The sequence below is a fragment of the Schistocerca cancellata genome, chromosome 9 (assembly GCF_023864275.1).
Source record: "Schistocerca cancellata isolate TAMUIC-IGC-003103 chromosome 9, iqSchCanc2.1, whole genome shotgun sequence".
NCBI classification, from domain to species: Eukaryota; Metazoa; Arthropoda; class Insecta; order Orthoptera; family Acrididae; genus Schistocerca; species Schistocerca cancellata.
Window position 1 is genome coordinate 168352424 of NC_064634.1, and position 24355 is coordinate 168376778.

Consider the following 24355-nt stretch of genomic DNA (forward strand, 5'->3'; position numbering starts at 1 on the left):
AGTTTTAAACTCAAGAACCTGAGTAACCGTGTTGACAGTAGACTCCTGTCTATCCACCTCATCATTATCCAGCCCTTCTACTATCTGGCCTATTTAATTAACATCCTAATAATACTTCTCCCTGGAAAATTAGGATTAATTTATTTATCTTCCAAAGGCTTAGCAACTAGGTCTGGCTACAATTCTGAGTACCCTTTAAAAATGCTTTGTGCACCTTTTGTGTTTCTAACACATCTGCAGTCACAATCATGAGACACACACTGTATCGTTGAAACTGAATAATGATACTTAGAAACCCTTTTCCAGCAATTCACAAACAACAATGAACACACATAGAGAGCAGGTCCATGCTGTGGTCTTTGTTTCTTCAAATGTCCAAACAGTGTACATTGTTAAATTGTTGTTTTGTGTGGTCCTTTGTGATTCAATTAAAGAGTCCAAAATGAGGGGTATGTATTACATAAAACCCAGGAAATGTTTATAAAAAACAGGTTTTGGTATTAAAAAGGGCATTGGAAGAGAGAATTTATTGCACTCACAAGGGAATGGTCAGACTTGTCATGCCGAAACTTGTATTGATTTTTTTAGCACTGTTATTTAACTGTGCAAAAGGTCCGTATGCAAAATTGTAGCTGCTGACATGAACTGGAAGTCACCTAAAAAAAAAACACGAACATGGCTGTGTTTCCTGCTTGGCGCTTGCAGTGACGGCTGGCCACCCCTGGAAATGGCGAGTCGCGAGCGTTGTGCGCATGGTCGGGAAGAACGGCCGTCTTATCGCGGCGTTCACTAAAGAGGAATATTGCTGCAAGGTTTTGGTGGAAAGGGGAAACGAATATTCGTTTCTGTGGCATGCACGTCCTTTTAATTTCTGGTACGTATTTCGAAACATACCGTCCTGAAACTGGTTAGAGATATGAAAGATGTTCTGTACATGTTCATCTATACTCCGCAAGCCACTTTACGGTGAACATTCAATCTCCCCTCACAGGTGATGGCGAACCTTGTAAATGGTTTGCTGCTTGCCATGGAGATATACCACAGACGCCAAATGAAGCAATCAACAGAAAACACGCGTGAAGACTATGTGTTGTGCGACATGGTTGTTAAACTTCTAGACGAGCATGTAAATGGCGCAGAAATGTGGCTAGAATCAACTGGAACACTCGATATTGCAGACTGTGACTCTACAGACGGCGAAGACACCGACGAAAGTTGCACTGATGAAGACTCTTCGAGTGATAGTGCCACATACCATCATCAATTATCTCCGAAAGTAACACCAGCAACTACAATTACCTTATCAGACAAAGAAAAAGTGGTGACGTATTGGTTGAACGAAAGTGGTAAGAAACGCCTACGTGTCAGTACTGTTCAAAATAAGTATCGCTTTGTCCGTTCTGAACGTGAATTGTATAGATGGAAAAAGCAAGTCGCTCGACGACGTAATAGTCGACTGGAAATTGCGACGGAGATAAATGCGCGACTTTTTGAGCTATTTACCGATGCCAGACAACAGTCATTTGGTGTGAGCAATACAACTTTGCGTGATTGGGCGTTAGAGATTGACAAAGCGATAGGCGCTAAAGAATTTACAGCTTCTCAAAGTTGGATTAGTCGCTTCAAAAGATCACATAAAATTGTGGGAAGAAAAATAAGAAAATTTGTATCGAGAAACAGGTCGGAAAATGAAGTGACACAAATCGAAATGATAGAAGCTTTTCTTATGAATGCAAAAAATAAGATCACTAGTTTTAGTGAATCATACGTGTACAATGCAGATCAGTCAGGTTTTCAAAAAGAAATGTGTGTGAAGAGAACACTGCCATTCAAAAGAGAAAAACATATTGAGGCGATTGCACAGTCCACGACTGCGCTCACCCATTCATACACTATAATGCCCATAATTAGTTTGGATGGTTCATTGCTGCCTAAACTATATGTGTGTCTTCAAGAACCAACTGGACGTTTTTTGACCACGTGTCAAAAGAACAATGTTCTACGCAAACAATCTTGTAGTAGACGCATCGAAGTCTTGAAAAATGGGAAATTAAAACGTTACACTTCTCATGCGTCATGCTTTTCTTCCGTTCTGCGGGAACAAATCTCTTCTCCTTCTAGATTCGTGGTCAGGTCATAAAAGGTCTGAATCATTAAAAGCTGCATTTCGAGCCCACCCTGACAAAGAAGTAGAGATACTTCAGATTCCACCCGGCACGACGAACGTAATTCAACCTTTAGACAGAGAATTTTTCCGCCAGTGGAAGGCTTTTTACAGAAAACTAACAGAGAAAATTATTGTGTGCTGATCACTGCAATTTCCTGTCTATCACCGTGACAATATTCTCAAGCTGCAATCAGTAGTACATTATCAATTTTCCTCCCCACGATTTCAGAATTTTATTAAATATGCGTGGCACTCCTCGAAATATGCTGATATTAGGCCTGATTCATTCCTAACAACAGTCCAGTTTTGTCTACGGACATCTAACAACATCTGTGATTTGCAGGGCTGTCATATGTCGTCTTTGCTTGTATGTTCTTGGTGCACAAAAAACCTATGTTTTGAACATTGTATCAATGTTTCGCATTTTTGCGGTAATTACAAGAAATAAAATTTGGACGTGTTCTAAACCGTATATTTATTTGTGTCTATTTCATAGCTATTTGGAAAGAATGTCGTAGATAACATATCAGCCATATTTGTCAACGAATGTTTAATTATCATACGATCGCTTTCACTGGGGGAATCAGCTCTCTCACCGCTGTGGCAAGAGAGCGGCGCGTAGCTAACGCCACCTTGTCCCTAGATGGCGTTGGTATAACGTAGCGAGAGAGGTCAGGGTTGTACAAGAGGCAGTTATAAGCGCGGAAACCATGCGACAATAATGTCTTACTTCATCAAATTGTTTACAGACTTCCAGGTCATGTCAGCAGCTAAAATTCTGCATACAGACTTCTTGCACTGTTAACTCACAGTGGTAAAAAAAGCAACACAGGTTTCGACATGACAAGTCTGACCATTCCCTTGTCAGACCTATCCAGCTTCTTTGTTACTCTGTTTGACCTTCCATCACATTACGCTGTATACCGTATTTACTCGAATCTAAGCCGCACTCGAATCTAAGCCGCACCTGAAAAATGAGACTCGAAATCAAGGAAAAAAACATTTCCCGAATCTAAGCCGCACCTGAAATTTGAGACTCGAAATTCAAGGGGAGAGAAAAGTTTTAGGCTGCACCTCCAAATAGAAACAAAGTTGGTCCATTGTAATATGAGACACAATATAGGTCGAATGAATGATGATACAGCTACAGTAGTTTGGTTCGAGTCATAAGCTTAGCAGTTAAACTTTACCAGGTAGCCATTGCTTTGATCTGATAAGTGCTGTTCTCTTTGTTATAGGTGTTTACGTCACTCTAAGCTGAAAATGCATTATTGTACTGTGTCATGCATTGTTTGTCGCATTTTGATAATGAATGTTTATGACCTGTCGCCGCTCGCAGCATGGCTTGCTTTTGTGCGCGCTACCGCCACTTCCAATTTAAAAAAAAGCGAGGAATCATCTCATTAGCGAAACAATGGCAAGAGACTGCTATTTGTTGTAACTTACACTGCTGCTTTCTTTGATAATGATCAACAAGAACCAAACAACAGACTGCGTGTGACAGAAGATGTTGTGAAGGAGAGTTTAGCGAAAATTTTTCCCTGTTTGAAAATCTTTGCAGACCCACTTCAGTACATTACATTCTGCACAGAAACTAGAGTCATCTTAGATTTAAAAATATAGTCAGTTGTCAAGCTTCATTCCTGACTGTATCACTATTCGGCGTTAGAATAATACGAATATAAACATGGCATGGTATGTATATTCTTCCGCGTTTGCCGTTGTCTCACTTTAGTTTCATGGTTTATTAGGCAGACAGGATTTAAATGAAATAGCAGCAAACACGAAAGAATATGTGGCAATATGTTTATATTCGTATTATTCTTATGGTGAAGAGAATACTGCATGTGATTCACAATTCATAAAAGTTCCTATTAGCAACCATCTCTTGTCACAGGTAGGAAAAAATTCAGAACATAGAGTTGGCCATATTGACCTACATCCCAAACAGTCTTGCCAGTCGGATTTTCGTAGTACATTGAAAGGCTGCTACATCCGAAGATGAACAATACGGAATTTGTATTTACTTCGTTGGATAATGTATGAAAATGTAGTGGTCGAAACTCGGGGCGGAGAAAAAAGCTCGTCTTCTACCTTTTTTTTAAATTTATTTACTGACGCAGAGGTTTTGGCACCAGTATTTATCTTTGCACCTGCAAAGCATGCCTATGTAGCGTTACATATATTTGACGGCAGAAGTTAGTTGTGGCGGCACCTATCAACATTTTACAGAACTTCCGTTTACTTTGCACTCGATTGTAAGCCGCAGGCGGTTTTTTTGGATTACAAAAACCGGAAAAAAAGTGCGGCTTAGATTCGAGTAAATACGGTAGTCAAGAGTTTATTGTGTTTTGTACTTAAGGTGGCAAAACACACAGCAGCACACAAATTCATCATGCGAAGTGCTCCAGGATATTCAGCACAAGAGAACAGACCGTGCAGCAAAATCAGTTCACAGGTAGTGACCGGAACTCAATCCCCCAGTGCGGGCAGGAGTACATGGGCAACAAAAAAGCCGCAGTCTCTATGGAATGCAGCTAGCACATTTTTAGCAGTCAAAGGGTTAATACTGTTCAAATTTCTAATAAACTATATACATGTAGCCACTTTAAACAATTTAAAAGGTAATATAACTATAGACTTGAGTCCTTGTTTAGGGTACAATGCCTTTATTTCTGCGCAATTTTGGTTAATAAAACACACTCAGTTACAGGCAAGAAATTTTAAACCCAAATAAACTAAAAAAAAATCATAATTAAAAGCATCTGTAGTTAGCGGCTGTTTCCATAACTTATTTATATATTTTTATTCTGGGTTTGTGAATCATCATTACCAATGTGGGATACTATGTTACTTTTAAATTTATCTGTGTTCATGCAGAATATAGTAGGTATCATCCTCAAGAATTATTACTTATCTATTAAGTTTGTTGTAATTTATGCTCCGGTAGAATCAAATACATTTGTTGCTGACAATTCATATGAAACAGGCTTTGTTGTGTGTTCATAAAAACAGATTAGCAATTCAATGAAGGCAGCATGGGAAGATAAATGCAAGAGTTTGAAAGCTTATTTATCCAAGTTTCTGACCAGAATAATAATACAAGAGATTGTAAAGAAAATTAAACATGTTAGATGACAATGAGGTTGGCTTTAGTAATGGAAAAGACACCATAGAGGCAGTTCTGACATTACACTTGGTAACTGAAGCAAGACTTAAGAAAAATCAAGACACTTTCAAAGGACATGTTTACTTAGAAAGATCATTTGAAGATGTAAAGTCTTTGAGATATTAGAAATCCCCAGAGAAGTAGGTATTTGCTGCTATAGGGAAAGATGGGTCTAAATGAAACAAAATGGAATAGTAATGATGGAAGATCGAGAGCTGCTTTGATTAAAAAGGATGAAAAGCAGAATTGCAGTCATTATCCTTTACTGTTCAACTAGCATACTGAAGAAGCAATAATGGGAATAAAAAGTTTCAGGCATAGGCTGTAATTTAAGGTGAAAGGATATCAATAAGATGTGCTGATGACATAGCTACGCTCTGTGAAAGTGAGGAAGAATTACATGACCTGGTGAATGGAATGAACAGTATACTGAGCACAGAATATGGACTGAGATCAGCAACAAACTAACATGAAAACTGGGGACCACAAATCAGACAAGCTAAAGCAATTCTGCTAGCTTGTAAGCAAAATAACAAACGATGCAAGAAGCAGACAAGAAAAGAAAATAAGTTGTCTAGTATCCAACACAGGCCTTAATTTGAGAAAATGAATTTATGTATGGAGCACAGAGTTATACAAATGTGAGTTTGGAGTTGTGGCAAAAGTGGAAAAGAAAAGAGAATCAATGTATTTGAGATATGGAATCATAAATGAATGCTGAATATTAAATTGACAGAAGATATAAGAAATGAGGAGGTTCTGAGCAGAACTGCCAGGAAGAAAACTGTGTGATAATATTAACTAGAAGAAAAAGCCATGGATTGGAAAAATTGTTGGGAGAGACAGGGACTGGAATATATTCTAGAATTAATTGAGGACATTAGGGGCAAGTATTAGTCTTGGGATGAAGGGCCTGTATCAGAAGAGGAAATACTGGAAAACTAGATCAAACTAGTCAGGAGACTGATTTACAGTGGTGATGGAGAGGGAAGGGGAGGAGGGATACCACTTCATAAGGTATTCACCAACATGCCTAGTGTCCTTCATGGTGGTATACCGGTATCCAAACACAATTAATGAATTAATGAGGAGCTGAATCTTTGTGGCAATATGTAACTTTTTCTTTGTTCTATAAAATACATAACTGTCCATTGCCTCAGTAAGTTTACATGCAGTACACAGTGATCAAGGTATAAAATGAATAGAAAATCAGGTAGAGCACTAATTATGGTCAGTTATAGCCCCTTCTAGTGCAATACATTTCTAAGGAAGCATTATTTTATTGTTATAATTCTTTTTTAGATCTCTTCTGCTAATCTTGTTTTGATATTAACTGCAAATACTGACAGAAGTTTGAACTTTCCTTATGGTTACATTGGTAATGAAATAGTGATACATACTTATATGAACAAGGACATCATAAAAAGCCAATAAGATCTGTTTCAATCACAGCAAAAGCTAAAAATGTGAACAGAAAATTAGAGAGGCAAAAAATCCTTTTGATGATGATGCGTGTTTTCTTGAGATGTTAACATACATTATACTGAAGAACTTCAGCCAAGGAAACTTAAAGAAATATTTGGATACTACAGGTAATGTCTGGGTACATCATAACATAAAAATGTATTGAAAACAACTCACCTTGCTTGGCAAGAAGGATGAGCGTTTCCACTGCAGCACTGACAGCATTACGTTCAGGAGGCAGATTCTCCTTAAGGGCCTTGTAGATTGGATCAAGGATAGGATCTTCAATTGCCTTAGACTTTTTGCCTGAATGTACACTGAATGGTCTAGCAGATTTGTAATTGGGTGGTTTCCAGGTTGCTGGCTTTGTAACAGGGATTCCTGAAGTCACAACTTTTTCTTCCACTTCACATTTCGCAACACTAACTGAGTCTGTTTTGATAGGAGATGTAGGAACAGAAATACCACTACTGTTATTTATATCACTGCCACTAATGGTATTTACTGTTTTATTTTTATTCACATCAGACAACGCTGTTTCTTTTTTTGAATCTCCAAATTCTGTTTCTTCCAACTCTTGCTTCCCCCTAAGATGTTGAGTGACAGGTGTCTGGAGTTCCTACAAAACAAAATAAATAAATGGAATGAACAATGACTGCCACATAACCAATACTTCACAAAGTCTGATGGAACATTGTGCAACTGTCCCTATCAAATACTTAGCCTGTATTAAGTGAATTTAGCAGAATAATTTCAACACCATCCCAGTAGTTGAAAATTCCACTAATTTATGTAATAATTTTGGCATATAACGTTCTCCTGTAACACTGTAGAGACTATACTATTGAGTCACATACATAGGAACTGGTTACTATGGGGGAGTCACCTAGAAAAATTTCTCGAAGTTTCTGCAGAAATTCATTTGGTGATTTTTTGTGCAACAACCTCAGCAGGAAAGCCTAAATCCAATGATTTCTTTGGTTGATAAAATGTTTGATATAGATTAGGTATATAATAAGAAAAATGTTACAAACCTTGTCACGAAAAAACTTTCACAGTCTGAAGATATTACGAGCTCCACGTCTTGTTATGATTAATTAAATATAGGGTACAATAAAAAGTATCCCATGTCATAATTATTAAAATTTTCTGTGCTATTTAATAGTGGCCAAATGTACTATCTATGTAAATCCATTGTTTTGTCTTTGTCTGCAGATAATATATTTTCAGAGGATCATGAATTTGATTTCTGCACACATGTCCTCATTGCTGACTGAAATGAAATTTCATAGTGAGCTACATCTGTGACAGTGTGTGCCATTGCATATTATTGAAATTTTAGAGCAAAAGGCTAAATTTTTTTCCCAACACTACCTCTAACATCCCATGGTCTGAGGTTGCTGCACTTTTTCTTCACAATGTAAGAGAGATGTTATGGAGCTCAACCATCTTCCTCTTTCCAGTTCAAATTATTGTTGTGTTTAGTAATATCAACTGTCTCTCTGTACAGTCTATAAGTTATCTACTCACGGCTACTAGAACTTGGGTCTTATAAAACTGAATCTTGTAGACTCATGTCTGCAGTTGCTCTGCCTGTTTCTTTTCTTCAAGAATTGCCTTAATACATATTTCTTTACTTTTTCACCATTCCGTTAGGAGTACCAACATGCTACTGCATACAAAACTACATGTATTCTGTAAATTTCTTTTTTTCTAATGGCTGGCAGATATCTAGGTTGACTTTAAACATATGTATATCTTACTTTATGTTTTGTGTACCACAGTGATGGTTGTTTTTCAAAGTTCTATCCTATATAGTCAGCCACATGATTAACAAAGGGCAGTCACAGACTGTGATTTGAATATCAAAGTGAGTAACAGTCAGTTATGCTGCTTTTTGATTCACACTGACGTCCTAGCTACCTTCTCTTTTCTTGAAAACTAACAAAGCCAAAAATATACTCTCCCTTTTAACTTCTCCCCCATGGTGAATTGTTTCAGTTCAGTGTAATTCAAGTATTTGTGAAAAAAACATAGCTCCATTTTATGTGTCCACAGTAAAAATCTATCATCCACATAACAAAACCAGGTAGTCAGCTTTCTAACAGCAATTCTCAGTGTCTGTTATTCAAATTTTTCCAAACGAAATTTGCCACCACTAGGCTTAAGGAACTTTCCGCATTACCCCATTAATCTCTACATAAAACAAATTGCTTTAAATGACTCTGCAATTTGGGCAGGAGAAAATTTGATCTAGTTGTTCCAATGCCTCATTTAGCCAAACCATGATAAATGACAATGCCATAACAAAGCTGACTAATATGTCCTCCAGCTACATCAGCAGCAAGCTACTGTGGGCAGTGAATCAAAGTCATGATCCCCTTGTGAAAATGCCGTCTGGAGAGATGGAAACACTACATTTACATAGAAAGTCCATACAAACATGACTTAAAAAAGGCAGAAAATTTTAATAATCAAAACATCTGTGGTGTAAAAGTTTACATTCAAAGAGAACCCCCCTCTGATGAATTTTATTGTGATTCACAAAAGACAGATGTAGATATATGGCATTTGGAGTATTTACACAAGTTGGAGCTGTCATTGTGATAGAAAAAGTGCATGTAATTATGAACAAGGAAGATTAAAAATAAAAGAGAATGATGAGCTAGGAGCTTTTCATTTGTATTGGTATCTCGAGCCTTATTTGGTCTCCTCTGCAAAATATTATTTGATTTTCTCTTTCCTGTCAGTGAAATGTTTTTTGTAATATTTGTTCAAATGCAGGTAAAACATATAATCCCTGATCTGTATGTTGATGTTAATTTTCACTTATGACAACTTACTGAACCAACTGCACAACTTGATCCTCAGCCTGAATGTTGAAAATTGTCATCTGTAATTAATGGCATTCTACAGCTTACTATTCTAGAAAACAATAAAATTAATATCTATTCCTAGTAATATGGCTGTTTTGTATAGTGCGCAATTGTAAACTTTAACTATTATTTTCATCATAATACATGCATGTACACATACATAATTTTCACATACATTTTGTCCCATTGTCTAAACATGGAGCCAAATTGTGTGTGTGTGTGTGTGTGTGTGTGTGTGTGCATTACAATGTTGGAGAGAACAGAGAGAACTACTCACCATGTAGTGGAATGTTGAGTGGCAGACATACACAATGAAAAGACTATCAAACAAGCAAGCTTTAGGCCACAAAGCCCTTCTTCCAAATTAGGTCACATACACATGCACACACACTCATGCAAATGCAACTCACAAATGCATGACCACTGTTTATGGATGACAAGGCCACACTGTGAGCAGCTGCCCCTGATGGGAGAAGCAATCTGGGCGTTGGGGGGAAGGAGGAGAGGGAGGGATAGCAGGATAGGGCTGGGGGATGGTAAAGCGTTGCTTTTGGGAGCATACAGGGTCAAAGTGGAGAGAGGGTAGGGCAGCTAGGTGCAATCAGGAGGCTAGGCAGAGGGCAGGGGGGAAAAGGAGAGAAGTAAGATGGCTGTGGTTGTGTTGGTGGAATAGAGGACTGTGTAATGCTGGAGTGGGAACAGGGAGGAAGGAGATGGGCGAAGGACAATGACTAATGAAGATTGAGACCAGGAGTGTTACAAGAATGGGGAATATATTACAGGAAGAGTTCCCACCTGTGCAGTTCAGAAGAGCTGGTGTTGCTAGGAAGGATTCAGATGGCACAGGCTGTGAAGCAGTCATTAAAATGAAGGACATTGTGTTGAGCAGCATGCTCAGCAACTGAGTGGTCAGCTGTTTCTTGGAAACAGTTTGTGGGTGGTCAAATATTTGGACAGACAGCTTGTTGGTTGTCATGGCAACATAGAACACAGCACAGTGGTTGCAGCTTAGCTTGTAGATTACTTGACTGGTTTCACAGGTAATGGCCTTTGATGAGATAGGTGATGTTTGTGACCAAACTGGAGTACGTGGTGGTGGGAGGCTGTATGGGACAGATCTTGTGTCTAGGTCTACTACAAGGATATGAGCCATGGGACAAGGAGATGAGAGCAGGAATTGTTCAAATGGTTCAAATGGCTCTGAGCACTATGGGACTTAACATTGGAGGTCATCAGTTCCCTAGAACTTAGAACTACTTAAACCTAACTAACTTAAGGACATCACACACATCCATTCCCGAGGCAGGATTCAAACCTGCGACCGTAGCAGTCGCGCGGTTCCGGACTGAAGGGCCTAGAACCGCTTGGCCACCGCAGCCTGCGCAGGAGTTGTGTAGGGATGGATGAGTATATTGTGTAGGTTCAGTGGATGGGAGAATACCACTGTGGGAGGACTGGGAAGGTTAGTGGGCAGGACATTCATCATTTCAAGGCGCAATGAGAGCTGGTTGAAACCCTGGTGGAGAATGTGATTGAGTTGCTCCAGTCCTGGTTGGTATGAGTCAGAGGGGAATGTTCCTTTGTGGCCAGGATAGTGAGACTTTGTGGAGGGTGACTGGAGACAGGGCCGGCCATAGCCATCCAGGTGCCCCGGGCGAGTCGTCCAGTTGGCGCCCTTTATTGTATAAATAGCGAACCTGGCAGTGCTTTGCAACACGGTATTTGACTGTTTTCTAGAAATCGTCTTAAGTGGTTAATGGCGTCATCTTATGATCATAACATGGTTTTTTCCATTGTAAATTTGAGTATTTTATTTTTTTAAATGGAAATGAAATCCAAATAATCTGAAAGCCCGCTAAGACGCTCCATGTGAGTCTTGTGTAGCCTGTGACGTCAGTCCAGCATGCTGCTGTCGCTGCCGTAACAGTCAGTATAGCAGTGATATATTGTTTGGGCATTCACGTTTTGGGAAATTGTCTAAAAATATTGCGTAGTACTGCACTGTACATCTACAAAAACTCTAGAAAATTGTTTTTGCGTGTTCCAAACAAAGAAAAGATGCGTAAAATGTGGTTGAAACAGGCTCGTATATCCCAAATATTTCTTTTCTTTTCTGAAGCACCCCTGTACTAAAGCGAACAAAACAAAACAAAAATTATTCAAATTGGTCAAGCCATTTCTTTGTTTTGGTGAGACTAACACACAACAATTGATTTTTATATATAGGAGGTAATATGTATAACGAAAAAACACTAATTTTGAATTGGGTACCATATTTTTATTGAATTTAATATAACTGTAAGCCATAAACCTATATTTTCTGTCAGTCATCTGAACACAAAACATATTACGCCTAATGAAAACAATTATAAACAACTAAAATTTTACTTTTCTCGCTTTTCTGTCGGCAAAGTCTCTGATCAGATTAGCAAAGTCCAGGTTTTCTGCAACTTCATTTTCAATGGACAGTGAGGCCAAACTGGTTAGTCTTGTTTGAGACATTGTAGACCACAAGTATGTTTTTATCAACTTCAGTTTGGAAAAACTGCGTTCGCCGCTTGCGACAGTCACTGGTATTGTTAGCAAAATACGTAACGTTATCCAGATGTTGGGATATAACTCTTGAAGATTATGCTTTTTTATGAAGTTTAAGGCTTCAATAGGCGTTGCCTGGCTGTCTTCAAGATAGTGTTGCAGGCCTAAAATTTCGTCGCACAGCAAATTTCCATCAATATCTGACTTCATGTTGACAGTTAACTTTTCTTGTAATTTAGAACAGCATTTAATAATTTGACAAATTATTGCTTGGGCACTGCTCTATTTCGCGACCACAATATTCGATCTATAACAAATAAAGAAATTCACCTATCAGTAGACGTAACTAGAAAAAAACCTGAACTGAAAGATAAAAATGTTTTTCGCACTTACCAGAAAATTAAAATGTTGACACAGTCACGACACTCGTTTCACTCACAATTATTCCGCCACGAAAACATGACCGCTGCCTCGACTCTTACTGACAATTACTGACATGAAGGTGCAAATCGTAGTGCTGCCAACACATGCAGTCTAACAAACATTGTGTGGCGCTGTATTATTTCAGTACGTTGGGGGAGAATTCTCTATGAATACAGTGCACGCATTGCATGATCTATTAATTAATGTACATGAGTCATTAAGTCACAAATATTCGATATAAATACATTCGTATTAATTAAATCATAATGTAATGTATATTTCACAGTCTGTATTTTCTTTTATTTGGAGCGACCGGTAGTTTCTGTTGTGAACGAGAGATGGTGTGGCTGCATGGGCTCTTCCTTGTTGCAGTTCTTGAAACAAATTTTAGAGGCGCTTTGGTAGAGCCCGTGCTAGCCCGTGTCAAACATGGATGGTTGCAGACAATACGAAGATTGCATTCAGCATGATTTCTCTTCTGCTACCCCGAATTCATCGTGCATTCGAGAGATTAGCGACGTATGTTGAATGAGACTGAATAATATTTTAGTTTCACGAAATGGGTGATTGTAAATTGTAATTTTTTCTTTTTTACATGCATTTAGTATGTGGCGCCCCTTGGGCCCCGGCGCCCTGGGCGACCGCCTAGGTCGCCCCACCCTAAAGCCGGCGCTGACTGGAGAGATAATGCACCGGAAATCTGTTTCTTTACAAGGCTGGGATTGTAATTATGGTCTGTGAAAGCATCAGTGGCAGCTGTTAAAGTAGAGGTATTGCTGGTGGTTTGTAAGTTTAATATGGATGGAGGTACTGACGCAGCCATCTTTGAGACGGAGGTCGTCATCGAGGAATTGGCTAGCTGGTTTGAGGAGGGCCAGGTGAAGCGAATGGGGGAATAGGTGTCGAGGTTCTGGAGGAATGTGGATAGGGTGTTCTCACCTATGATCCAGATCATGAAGATGTCATTAGTGAACCTGAACCAGGTGAGGGGTTTGATATTCAGGGCTCATTAATAGATTGGCATAGGTTGGTGCCATACGGGTGCCCATTGACATACCACAAATTTGTTGTAGATGATGACTTCAAAGGAGAAGTAATTGTAGGTGAAGATATAGTTGGTCCTGGTGACCAGGACAGAGGTTGTAGGTTTTTGGGCCTTGGGAAAGGTAGTGTTCAATAGCAGCAAAGCCATGAGCATAGGAATGTTAGTATAGAGGGATGTGGAAACAATGGTACGGCGAGATTCAAGGTTAAGAAACTCTGTAAAATTAACATGGGATGATTTGTTTTGTTAACTTCGGTAACTTGTTAACTTCAGAGCATTTCTTAATCTCAAATTTTTCCTCACCATCATCCCCCAAATCCCTCAACTTGCAAGATAATCTTACATCTGTAGACAGAATTGCAACCACCACCTAGAAACTGATCCTGATCTTATAATGCTACCTGCTGATAAAGACTCCACTACTGTTGTTTTGAACCACAAGGATTACCTTGCAGAAGGACTCCGCAGTTGTCAGATTCAGCCAACTACAAACCCAGCCACAAAGACCCCACTTCAGTATCTCAAATCCTTAGTCCTATCCCAGAACCTCCCTCTGGAGTCTATCTCTCTCATCATCCCTCCATTCCCTGCACTCCTACGTTCTACATGCTTCCTAAAGTCTGTAAACCCAACCACCCAGGATGCCCCATTGTGGCTGCTTACTGTGCCCCCACTGAGAGAATCTCTGCTTTCATAGATTCACACTTTTAGCCAACTACCTGCAACCTACCACCCTACATAAAAGATACCAACCATTTCCTTCAATGACTTTCTACAGTTCCTTTCCCTTTACCACATGGTGTCCTGCATGTCACTATTGATGACATGTCCCTCTACACTAACAATCCCTATGACCACGGCCTTTCTGCTACTGAACACTATCTTTCCCAATGTCTGCAAGGTTCCAAATCTACAACCTCCTTCAACTATATGCTCACCCACTATTACTTCTCCTTTGAAGGCATCACCTACAAACAAATAAATGTTATGGCTATGGGCAACCACATGGCGCCATTCTATGTCAATCTATTCGTAGGCCATCTAGAGGAATACTTTCAGACGACCCAGAATATCAAACCCCTAACCTAGTTCAGATTCACTGATGACATCTTTGTGATCAGGGGTGAGGACAACCTATCCATGTTCTGCCAGAACCTCAACATCATCTTCTACATTTGCTTCACCTGATCCTCCTCGACACAACCCCCCCCCCCCCCCCCCCCCCCCGATGTTGACCTTCACCTCAAAGATGGCTACATCAGTACCTCAGCCTATATCAAACCTGTCAACCACCAGCAATACCTCCACTTCCACAGCTGCCACCCATTCCATACCAAGAAGCCCCTTCCATACAGCCATATGCCCATGACAAGCAGCCTCTCTCGAAATATACCAAGGATCTCACTCAGGCCTTCACAGAACATAATTACACTCCCAAACTTGTACAGAAACAGATCTCCTGTGCCTTATCCCCCTAGTCACCACCCCCCTCCCACTCCTCCTCCTGACTCAGGACCACCAGGACTGGAACAAGTGAATAACATTCTCCACCAGTGTTTCAACCACCTCTTGTCATGGTCTTAAATGAGTTATGTCCTACACACTATCCTTCACAACCCTCCCACAGTGGTATTCTACTGTCCACTGAAGCTACACAATATCCTCAGCAATTCCTACACAACCTCTGCTCCCAATTCCTTGTCTCCTGGCTCATGGCTAGACACAAGACCTGTCCCATGCAGCCTCCACACCACCACCTACTCCAGTCCAGTCACAAGTATCACCTATCCCATCAAAGGCAGGAACACCTGTGAAACCAGTCAACTGATCTACAGGTTAAACTGCAACCACTGCGGTGCATTCTACATGGGCATGACAACCAACAAGTTGTCTGTCTGCATAAATGACCAACTACAAACTATGGCCAAGAAACAGCTGGACCACTCAGTTGCTGAGCAAGCTGCCCAACAGAATGTTTTTTAGTTTAATGACTGCTTCACAGCCTGTACAACCTGGATTCTTCCCACCAACACCAATTTTTCAAAATTGTGCAGGTGGGAACTCTCCCTGCAATATATCCTCCATTTCTGTAGCCCTCCTGGATTCAACCTTCATGAGTCACTACCCTTCACCCACCTATCCCCTCCATGTTACCAGTCCAGCCAGGAAACATCCATCTATTCCACCAACACATCCACAGCTCTTTTACTTCTCTCCTTTACCACAGCCCCTGCCCTCCATCTAACCTCCCGACTCCAAGTGGTTGCCGTAGCCTCTCTCCACCTCACCCCTGTATGCTCCTACAAGCAGCATTTTACCATCCCCCAGCCCTCCCCTGCTATCCCTCCCCCTCCTCCTTCCCTCCACCACCTAGATTGCTTCTCCCATCATGTGCAGCTGCTCGCAGTCTGGCCTTAGCAGCCAGAGACAATGGTCAGGTGTGTGTGTGTGTGTGTTTTGTCTAATTTGAAGAAGGTCTTAGTGGCTGAAAGATTACTTGTTCAACAGTCCTTTTGTTGTGCCTATCTGTGACTTAGTATCTCCACTATATGGTGAATAGCTATCTATCCTTTCCATAACACTGTCTTTATATATACAGGGTGAACAATTTTAATCAGTAATGAGAGTAACTTAAGATAGAGATGAGATACAGAAAAATGTTTAGGATAAAAGTTGTAGGTGGCAAAGAGGAACACACATTACTATTAACAGTCGTCACATTGAACACGATTTTCAGGTTGATTTGGAGGTTAAAGTGATTTTTAAAAAAATCAGGATCCTAATACTTGATTTAAGATTTGAAAAATGTGGCAAATTTTACATATAAAATGCTACGTTATTCACAGTCATGATGAGATTAAATTAAGTCAAATCGGCAAATGTATTTTTAGAGCTAGTAGGGATTAACTCGGAATAAAGAAAGCACACAGCAAAATACAATCTTAGATACAAATTGGATGAAGCTTACTAAGGAATGACAGGCAAGATGATTCGCTCAATAACTTGTAGATCAATGATCTATGTTTTTTTGTCTTCAAATGTCAAAATACCATTTATGTGTTGTGAAGCATTTATTTTTGCCAATAAACATGTTAATTAAAGCTTAAAATTCGAATCTATCTTCGCTCTTTCCAAATCTGAGTCACAAATAGGGATTTCCATGAAACATAACTCAACCTTCAAATGACCTTCGATAATTACCTTTAAGATCACAGTTATTGGTGATGATAGGTGACCCCTTATGCCCCTTAAAATTTTTATCTAACAATGTGTTTTGCTGTATCCATCCTCTATTTCTAGTTAATCCCTACTAGAACGAAGAACACATTTTCCTATATGACCTTCATTGAACCTATATGACCTTCAATAGTTCATCACTTTGTACATACCAAGTCTGCCACTCTTTTCAAAGGTTAGATCAAAGATTTGTACGTAGAAATTCTCACTGCAAACATGTCTCTGATACTATAATGCCAGATAATTGTCATCCTTTAGTAACAGCATTGTCATCATGTGAATATTTAATTATCAGCACAAAATAAACAGCATTCATATAATGTAACTCAGGAGCTGGTAGTTTTTTATGGAGGTTTTAATGATGACTGTACAATGTTAAATGTAGCCCATCTTTGCACAAATAGCAGTGTAGTGATAGTTTATTGTTAATAAAGTACACACAGAATTAGTTTCAATCTGTGCCTTTCTTTTTATCTATGTATACCTTTACTTGTCCCACATTTCTGAAGGTTCTCATTCATAATGATGTCTATGAAACATCAACAATGAATGACTCATGGGACCTTAAACATGAGCAATGCTTCACAATCTCACAGGAGCTGGAAAAAGAAACAAAGAAGTGTGCAATAATTGCCATATGGTAGGACAGATCGAATATAACCTTTATTAACAGAGAACACCAAAAAATGGAGTCAAATGGTTTTGTTCCATTCTTGTTTGTTTGATGGTTCCCCTTCATCTGTACTAGTAACTATTGTATTGCTTCTCTCATCAAGCATTGATGCCTTGTCTCTTACTTTCTTTCTAATTCTGGAAGAAGAAACCAGAGATTGTTAATTGAGGCTACTTTTCTTGTCTCTCCCCCCCCCCCCCCCCCAAAAAAAAAAAAAAAAAAAACATCCCTTACACACTGTGGAACACAGGTCCAGTGCTAATATTTTTATGCTGTTGTCAGTCTGTTCAAATCTCATTACTTTTGTTAACACAGTTTCGTCTCCATTGTATTATAGTATGTAGCTTTTTAAAATAGTGTTTTGTTACGTTATGTTCTTTCTATTTCTGTTGTAACAGAAAACGTATTAATTCTTTTCCAGCAATGGCTGCAATCAAATAAAGGTATTGCACACAAAAAATTATTGAGTCTTGTGAAATCAATGAAAATTTTATGTTGTCATACCTATTGTGTTCTTGTTATGGTTCAGTAATGTACTTTAGTGACTGAAATTACAATTCTTACCTTGTCAGTAATCTCGTCATCAGAACGTTTTGGTTTCTTGCTACCAACATCATGCCAAATATCCACAGTAGCTTGAACTTTCACAGTGTCATCTGGCAGAGTTCGTTTACTCGGCAATGGTGATGCAACAGCGGGGGAGTCAGATGACTGTTGGTCCTGTGGTGGTCTTACACGTTGTACAGGGCTGCTGCGTACTTTCCGCTCGGGGATTGACTCTGCTTCGGAGGAATCTTCTACTTCTAACTCCTCAGGTACTGTTTAAAAATGATAAGAATTTACTGATACTGATGATTTCAAATAACTAATTCTAACTGCAGTCTACAATCACATGTTATGGCAAAATATCACTCAATATACCAACAGAAAGAACTTGTGAAACCAATATGTGACCACTATTCATATTCAAAGAATGTAACTTTAATTGCAGTAGATGACTTTTGATCAAATTAAACTGTAAACCTCTTTGTTGGCATGAATGGTGAATCATATCCAAGTCCAATATTGTATTTAAGTGTGACATGGTGAAGAATTATATATTTTATATGAAATATATACAGGGCGCCCCATTTGGAATGGTCATTATTCATGGATATTTTGGGAACAATCATTCAAAGCAAAAATGTCTAGTAAACATGGGCTCTAAAATGCATACCTTTGCTTTCCACATTCTGGGAGGAGGAAGTGTGGATCAAAACATGAAAAAAATTTCTACCAAATGTCGAAAGGAGCTCAAAATCTGGCTAGAAGTGAATATTTCAGTAGGAAACTGACACATGACAGACATAGGGAGTACAATAGGAGATTCCACTTGTGTGCTTTGCAGACTCCTCCCACCAGAATGTGCAGCAATTGGGCCCATGGACCAACAGTGCTAGCTCTGAGAAACAGAAGGGCACACTACTTTCTTTGTCAGTATAGTCTTTTTTCATGACTTTGTTGCTTTGGTTCCATATGTCTGATTGACATGTATCAGTACAAATTGGAAATCTTCATGACTGATCTCATGCTGCTTTGCACTGGTGCCAACAGCACCATTCAAACAATTATGAGACTGTAGATGGTCAGTAAAGAGTTGTCCAATATTAATTAATGAAGCAATAAAGCAAAATATAGTTACAAGATTATCCTACATGTGTGAGTTACCAAAACTCTTACAGGATTTCAATCACAAACTCCAAGGAAATGATCAGACAATCACAAACATTTGTGATCAAGTTCACAAATATAAACTCGTTTCATTGGAAAAGCAATTGTAAAATGATGATTCAATACATTTTCCAACTTTCAACATGAACAAATATAGTTTTGGTGATATGACGTCATAAAAAACATACATAGAAGGAATCTTGAGCATCAGAAATGAATTTGAATGAAGATTTGCAAATTTTAAAATCTTGGAAAACAATTTATCTTTGTTTTCTTCAATTTATGCAATAAATATAGACTCAATACCAGCAACTAATCAAATGTCAATGGAGGTAACTGAGATCCAGTGAGGTTCAGATTTGAAGACAAAATTTAGCGAAGGTGGAATTTTTCCTTAATTCTATAAATATCTGACTTCCGATGCTGAAAATACTCAAAATTTGTGTATGAAATAATTTCCATGTTTGGCAGTACTTATTGATGTGAGCAGCCATTTTCAGTTATGAAAGAAAATAAATCTCATGTCAAATTTAAAATTTCAGACATTCATCTTGGCTCAGTTTCATAGCAATTACTGTAAATAAATTTTCTCCCAAAATTGGGAAGATAGTAGAAGAAAAGAGATGCCATGTGCCAGGAAGAAAACATTACTGTTATCTTTGTTCTTGTGCTTTGTACTACACTTTTCTAAATCAGTTAACATTTATATGAACACTGGATTTTTAAATTCTTGCTTTACCTTCTTTATTTGGTCCAAGTGAGCTTTTGTGTTTGCCACCCCTGCACTAAGTGATGTATTTTTGACTGTGCAGTTTGTACACTTAGTTCTAAGGCTTGTACTCCATTTAGAGATTTGAGTCCTGCTTGATATTTTGCCAATCCGTTGAAAGATTTCATTAGTTCTGCATGTAATCAAATAGTTCAAATGGCTCTGAGCACTATGGGACTTAGCATCTATGGTCATTAGTCCCCTAGAACTTAGAACTACTTAAACCTAACTACCCTAAGGACAGCACACAACACCAAGTCATCACGAGGCAGAGAAAATCCCTGACCCCGCCGGGAATCGAACCCGGGAACCTGGGCGTGGGAAGCGAGAACGCTACCGCACGACCACGACCTGCGGACCTGCATGTAATCCATGCATCTTTTATACCATGACATTATTAATAGTTAGCATTAAGGTATCTCTTCTTGCTTGAGTAATGGTCTGAATTTCCTGTTCCCACCCTCCTACTCATCTTCTATTTCTTATTATTGTTATTATGAATCAGATGTCAAAATCGAACACATTAATAACCAATAGCCAGTTAATTCATATTTGAAGTACTGAGAAAATAATTTGTAGCTGGTCTTCTGTAATTATTTTATGTCTCTTTGACAACTTATGTAAATTATAACACTCTACAGTCATGTCACTTTCTACATATGCAAATGCTTTAAGAGCATGAAAACTATAAACAAATACATTAACTTTACTATATCACTGTATAAGGAAATAAAAATAAACTATGTAAACTCACAATTGTCAAGTGATATAGTATTCCTAAACTGCTTCCTTCGGCTTATGTTAATTGAAGGTAATTTGATGCGCTTCAGTCCTTCCCCAGAAGGTACTTTATGAGGCTGTACTGCATCTTCTATCTCATTTGCATGTGTTGCTACTGCACTGAGTGATATGGGATTCAGACGACGAGCATTTGGTGGGATCTTACTTCCAGGTTCCAATTCTTGGAATTGTAGATAACCTAAACTGTAAAAATGTATAGCAGACTCACTTTACTTTACATTAAAAATTCTATTAATTTTTAATTTTTTTGGTAATACAAAATTCACACTAGAATATCAATATACTTTTATCATCACCTGAATGAACTGGGTGGTCTCTGAGCACTGTTCAATGGAGAGGAACCATACAGAGTTCGTTGCCTCTCCCGTGGTGTAAATGGCCTTTTGGTGTCAATTGGTCTCACAGAACTCACTCCTGAGCCACTAGCACTGTTCAGAACATCTCCAGTATTCTTCAGTACAGCTGCACGTGCTTCATTAATAATTTCTGCACTTGTCTTCTTGCAATGCAGTGGTGGTGCATAAAAAGGGACAGTCATTTTAGGTGAACCGTTCATTCCGTGTACAATGCGGTGTGGTGACTGGGTGCTCAGCTCCATTGTTGCTGTGGCAGTCTCAACACTGCAAAAAAATTGTTTCTAAATATGATACAGGATATATCAGAAGATGTACTAACACATATTAAATTTTTTTGATTACATCAAACCACTGCAATACATAAATAAAATGTTTCAAAACAGAAATAAGAAAGGATTTTATTTTAGTATTACATCTTCATAGTATCAAATCTAGTTGCAAAATATGACTCTGATAAAAACTAGTGGGAGAGCTCTTAATAGAATCTTAATCAGGAACATGGGAATCTGACAGAGTAGATCCCACTGTCCAAATGGTTCAAATGGCTCTGAGCACTATGGGACTCAACTGCTGAGGTCATTAGTCCCCTAGAACTTAGAACTAGTTAAACCTAACTAACCTAAGGACATCACACACATCCATGCCTGAGGCAGGATTCGAACCTGCGACCGTAGCGGTCTCGCGGTTCCAGACTGTAGCGCCAGAACCGCGCGGCCACTTCGGCCGGCTACCCACTGTCCAATCCAGACTTTTACACCACACTGCTTGGTATCCATAGAATAATAAGCTTTATGGATCAGTTTATGGAGACAAGTTTGGGTGAAATGCTAATCAATCCCCAATGCAAATCGCGTGGCAAGACAAAGTCTGTTACGTTCTGAACTAAAAGCATCACACTTGTCACATCTGGACTGTTAGGTAACATGAGGGGTATGCTGGCATGTGATTGGCATATGAATTTACTGTTTCGATCTCAAGCTCTGAGATTTAGAAGCAATCCAACCTGGCCAAGACTGCTGGCATCATAGGTCGGCCAGGTTTAGTTCCTTAGTACTGTTCATATGTCTTGCTAAATTTTTTGTAGGCTAGTATATCATGGGTCTGGAGACCTGAATGATACATGCAAGCTTGTGAGATGTCAGTTAAGGAACTGAATTGTTGTTCAAGAAAAACACCGAATGGTGATGTATAGCCAGCCTGGCTGATTTCATGATTTGATGTATGCTTGGGCTGCAACCCAAGAGTGTCCAGTTTGATTGGTGAACTATACAGGGTGATTCAAAAAGCAATAACAGATTTCAATTGTTTATTAGAGACAAACTATGAAAGATAGAAACACAATGCGCATTTCACTGGTTAGAGTAAGGCTCAAAGTTTTATGTTTTGCACAGGCACTACATCATACAGTGAACATAAGCACCACGCAATGCTTGAGGAATATAATTCCACATACAAATCAATAGGATCATGTTTATTGAACTGATAGCTTCAACAATTCAGTTTCTCAGCTTTTAAAGAGTAGCTGCTATAGGTGGTACAAAGACTCTGTGTTTTGTGCAGCCCCCCTCCCCACAAAAAAAATTGTGCGGTGTGAAGTCTGGTGACCTGGGAGGTCAAAGGCAATGAACACAGCAAAATTCATACTATCAGTTACAGTCACTGGGACACAACTGGTGCAGTAACTGCAATTTGTAAGGCTTCATGCACAGGCCTCATTTCAGAACATGCCACACTGTTGTTTGAGGATCATGAAGTTCTTGGTCTACCTGTCTTGTGGACTTTCAAGAACTATGTGTGAACACATCTTGGATACACTCAAATATTTTCATCATGCGTGCATCGCTGATGAGTGCTCTTCCCTTTACATATGCGATCAACTTCTAAGAACTCTGTTTGCCAGTCATAAGTCTGCTTGTGCAGAGATGGTTTCTTGCTGAATCGGGAGTGGACTGCACACTGCACTTGAACAACGAATTGACTGTGCGCAAATTCCAACACATAGAATGATTTCTCTTGTAGTATAGTCACCATGTTGCTACAAATGAACAACAGTGCAGATGTGACAAATTTTGGTCCTTTCTTTGTCTAGTGACATGTGCAATGTGTTTCTATCTTTTATAGTTTGCCTGTGTTAAACAATTGCAATCTGTTCTTGCTTTTTGTATCACCTGGTATAATCATTCAAAAGGGGCTTCACAGCTGACTCTGTGCTAGAAATGCTACCAAAATAAAAGGAGCCTATACAACAGCAGTGAGGCAAATTATAATTCACGTAACGTACAGTATTTAATGGTCCTAAACCACTTTCTGATAGCAAGTGATCATAGATTCATAACAAAAAGAGTGTACATAATTAGAATCACTCATCAGACACAGTGACAGAAATCAGGAGAATTTTAAATAAATTCTGGAGACTGTAAAGGGCCACCCTCCTCTAGCATTGCTTTTACTCATCACAAGTAGTCAATGCCAGAACTAATTTTCGAATTTTGGACAGGTCAGTATTATCTCAACAGTTTATCTGAGGAATTTCATATAATTATAAACATAATGTATTGTATTTCAAGCTAAAAATTAAGAAACCGAATTACTTTATTTTCGTTGTTACAATCAATGTGTACAATCTGTACTAAAAATTTCTAGATTCATTTATAAATTAATAGAAGTTCAGTTGTCAGGGAAGTTTGTGGACCCTTTGGAATATTGTTATTACAGCTGAGTGCGAAGGTAGCAGTGGGCATGCCTTTGATGTGATCGGACATGTTTTTGTATTTTGGAAGAACAATGTAATTATGGATTTGCTAATACGAAAATTCAAAAGACAGTGTGATATAGTAAAATGTGATACAAATAAACATTAGAAAAATCTGCACAGGCATTCTTCAAATTTATTTACTTCAATTGGAACTTGAGAACCTAAACAGTAAAAATTTCAGCTTCAAGATTCAGACTCCTAGACATGAATAACTGGAGTCAACTATGAGAGAAAAGATAAGTAAAAAGTTTATTGTAAATATTACTCCTCTCAAAATTTCTCAAATGACTTTACCATCAATGACAGTAGCAACAACAAAGGGGGGAGGGGTAGATTACAAGTGGCGGCTTCGCCCAGGATCAGTCGCGTAATAAT

General features: G+C 38.8%; 1 protein-coding gene across 1 annotated transcript in view; it reads right to left on the reverse strand.

Annotated features, from left to right (window-relative positions):
* The window catches only part of LOC126100892 (armadillo repeat-containing protein 2), a 169328-nt gene that overhangs the window by 137031 nt on the left and 7942 nt on the right, over positions 1–24355 (reverse strand). Inside the window, exons 2-5 of the mRNA XM_049911559.1 lie at positions 21166–21489; positions 20823–21052; positions 18154–18407; positions 6978–7419 (exon numbers count right to left, since the gene is read on the reverse strand). Of these exons, the coding sequence (XP_049767516.1) occupies positions 6978–7419; positions 18154–18407; positions 20823–21052; positions 21166–21467 (1228 nt within the window). The 5' untranslated portion in view covers positions 21468–21489. The remainder of the gene's footprint in view (positions 1–6977; positions 7420–18153; positions 18408–20822; positions 21053–21165; positions 21490–24355) is intronic.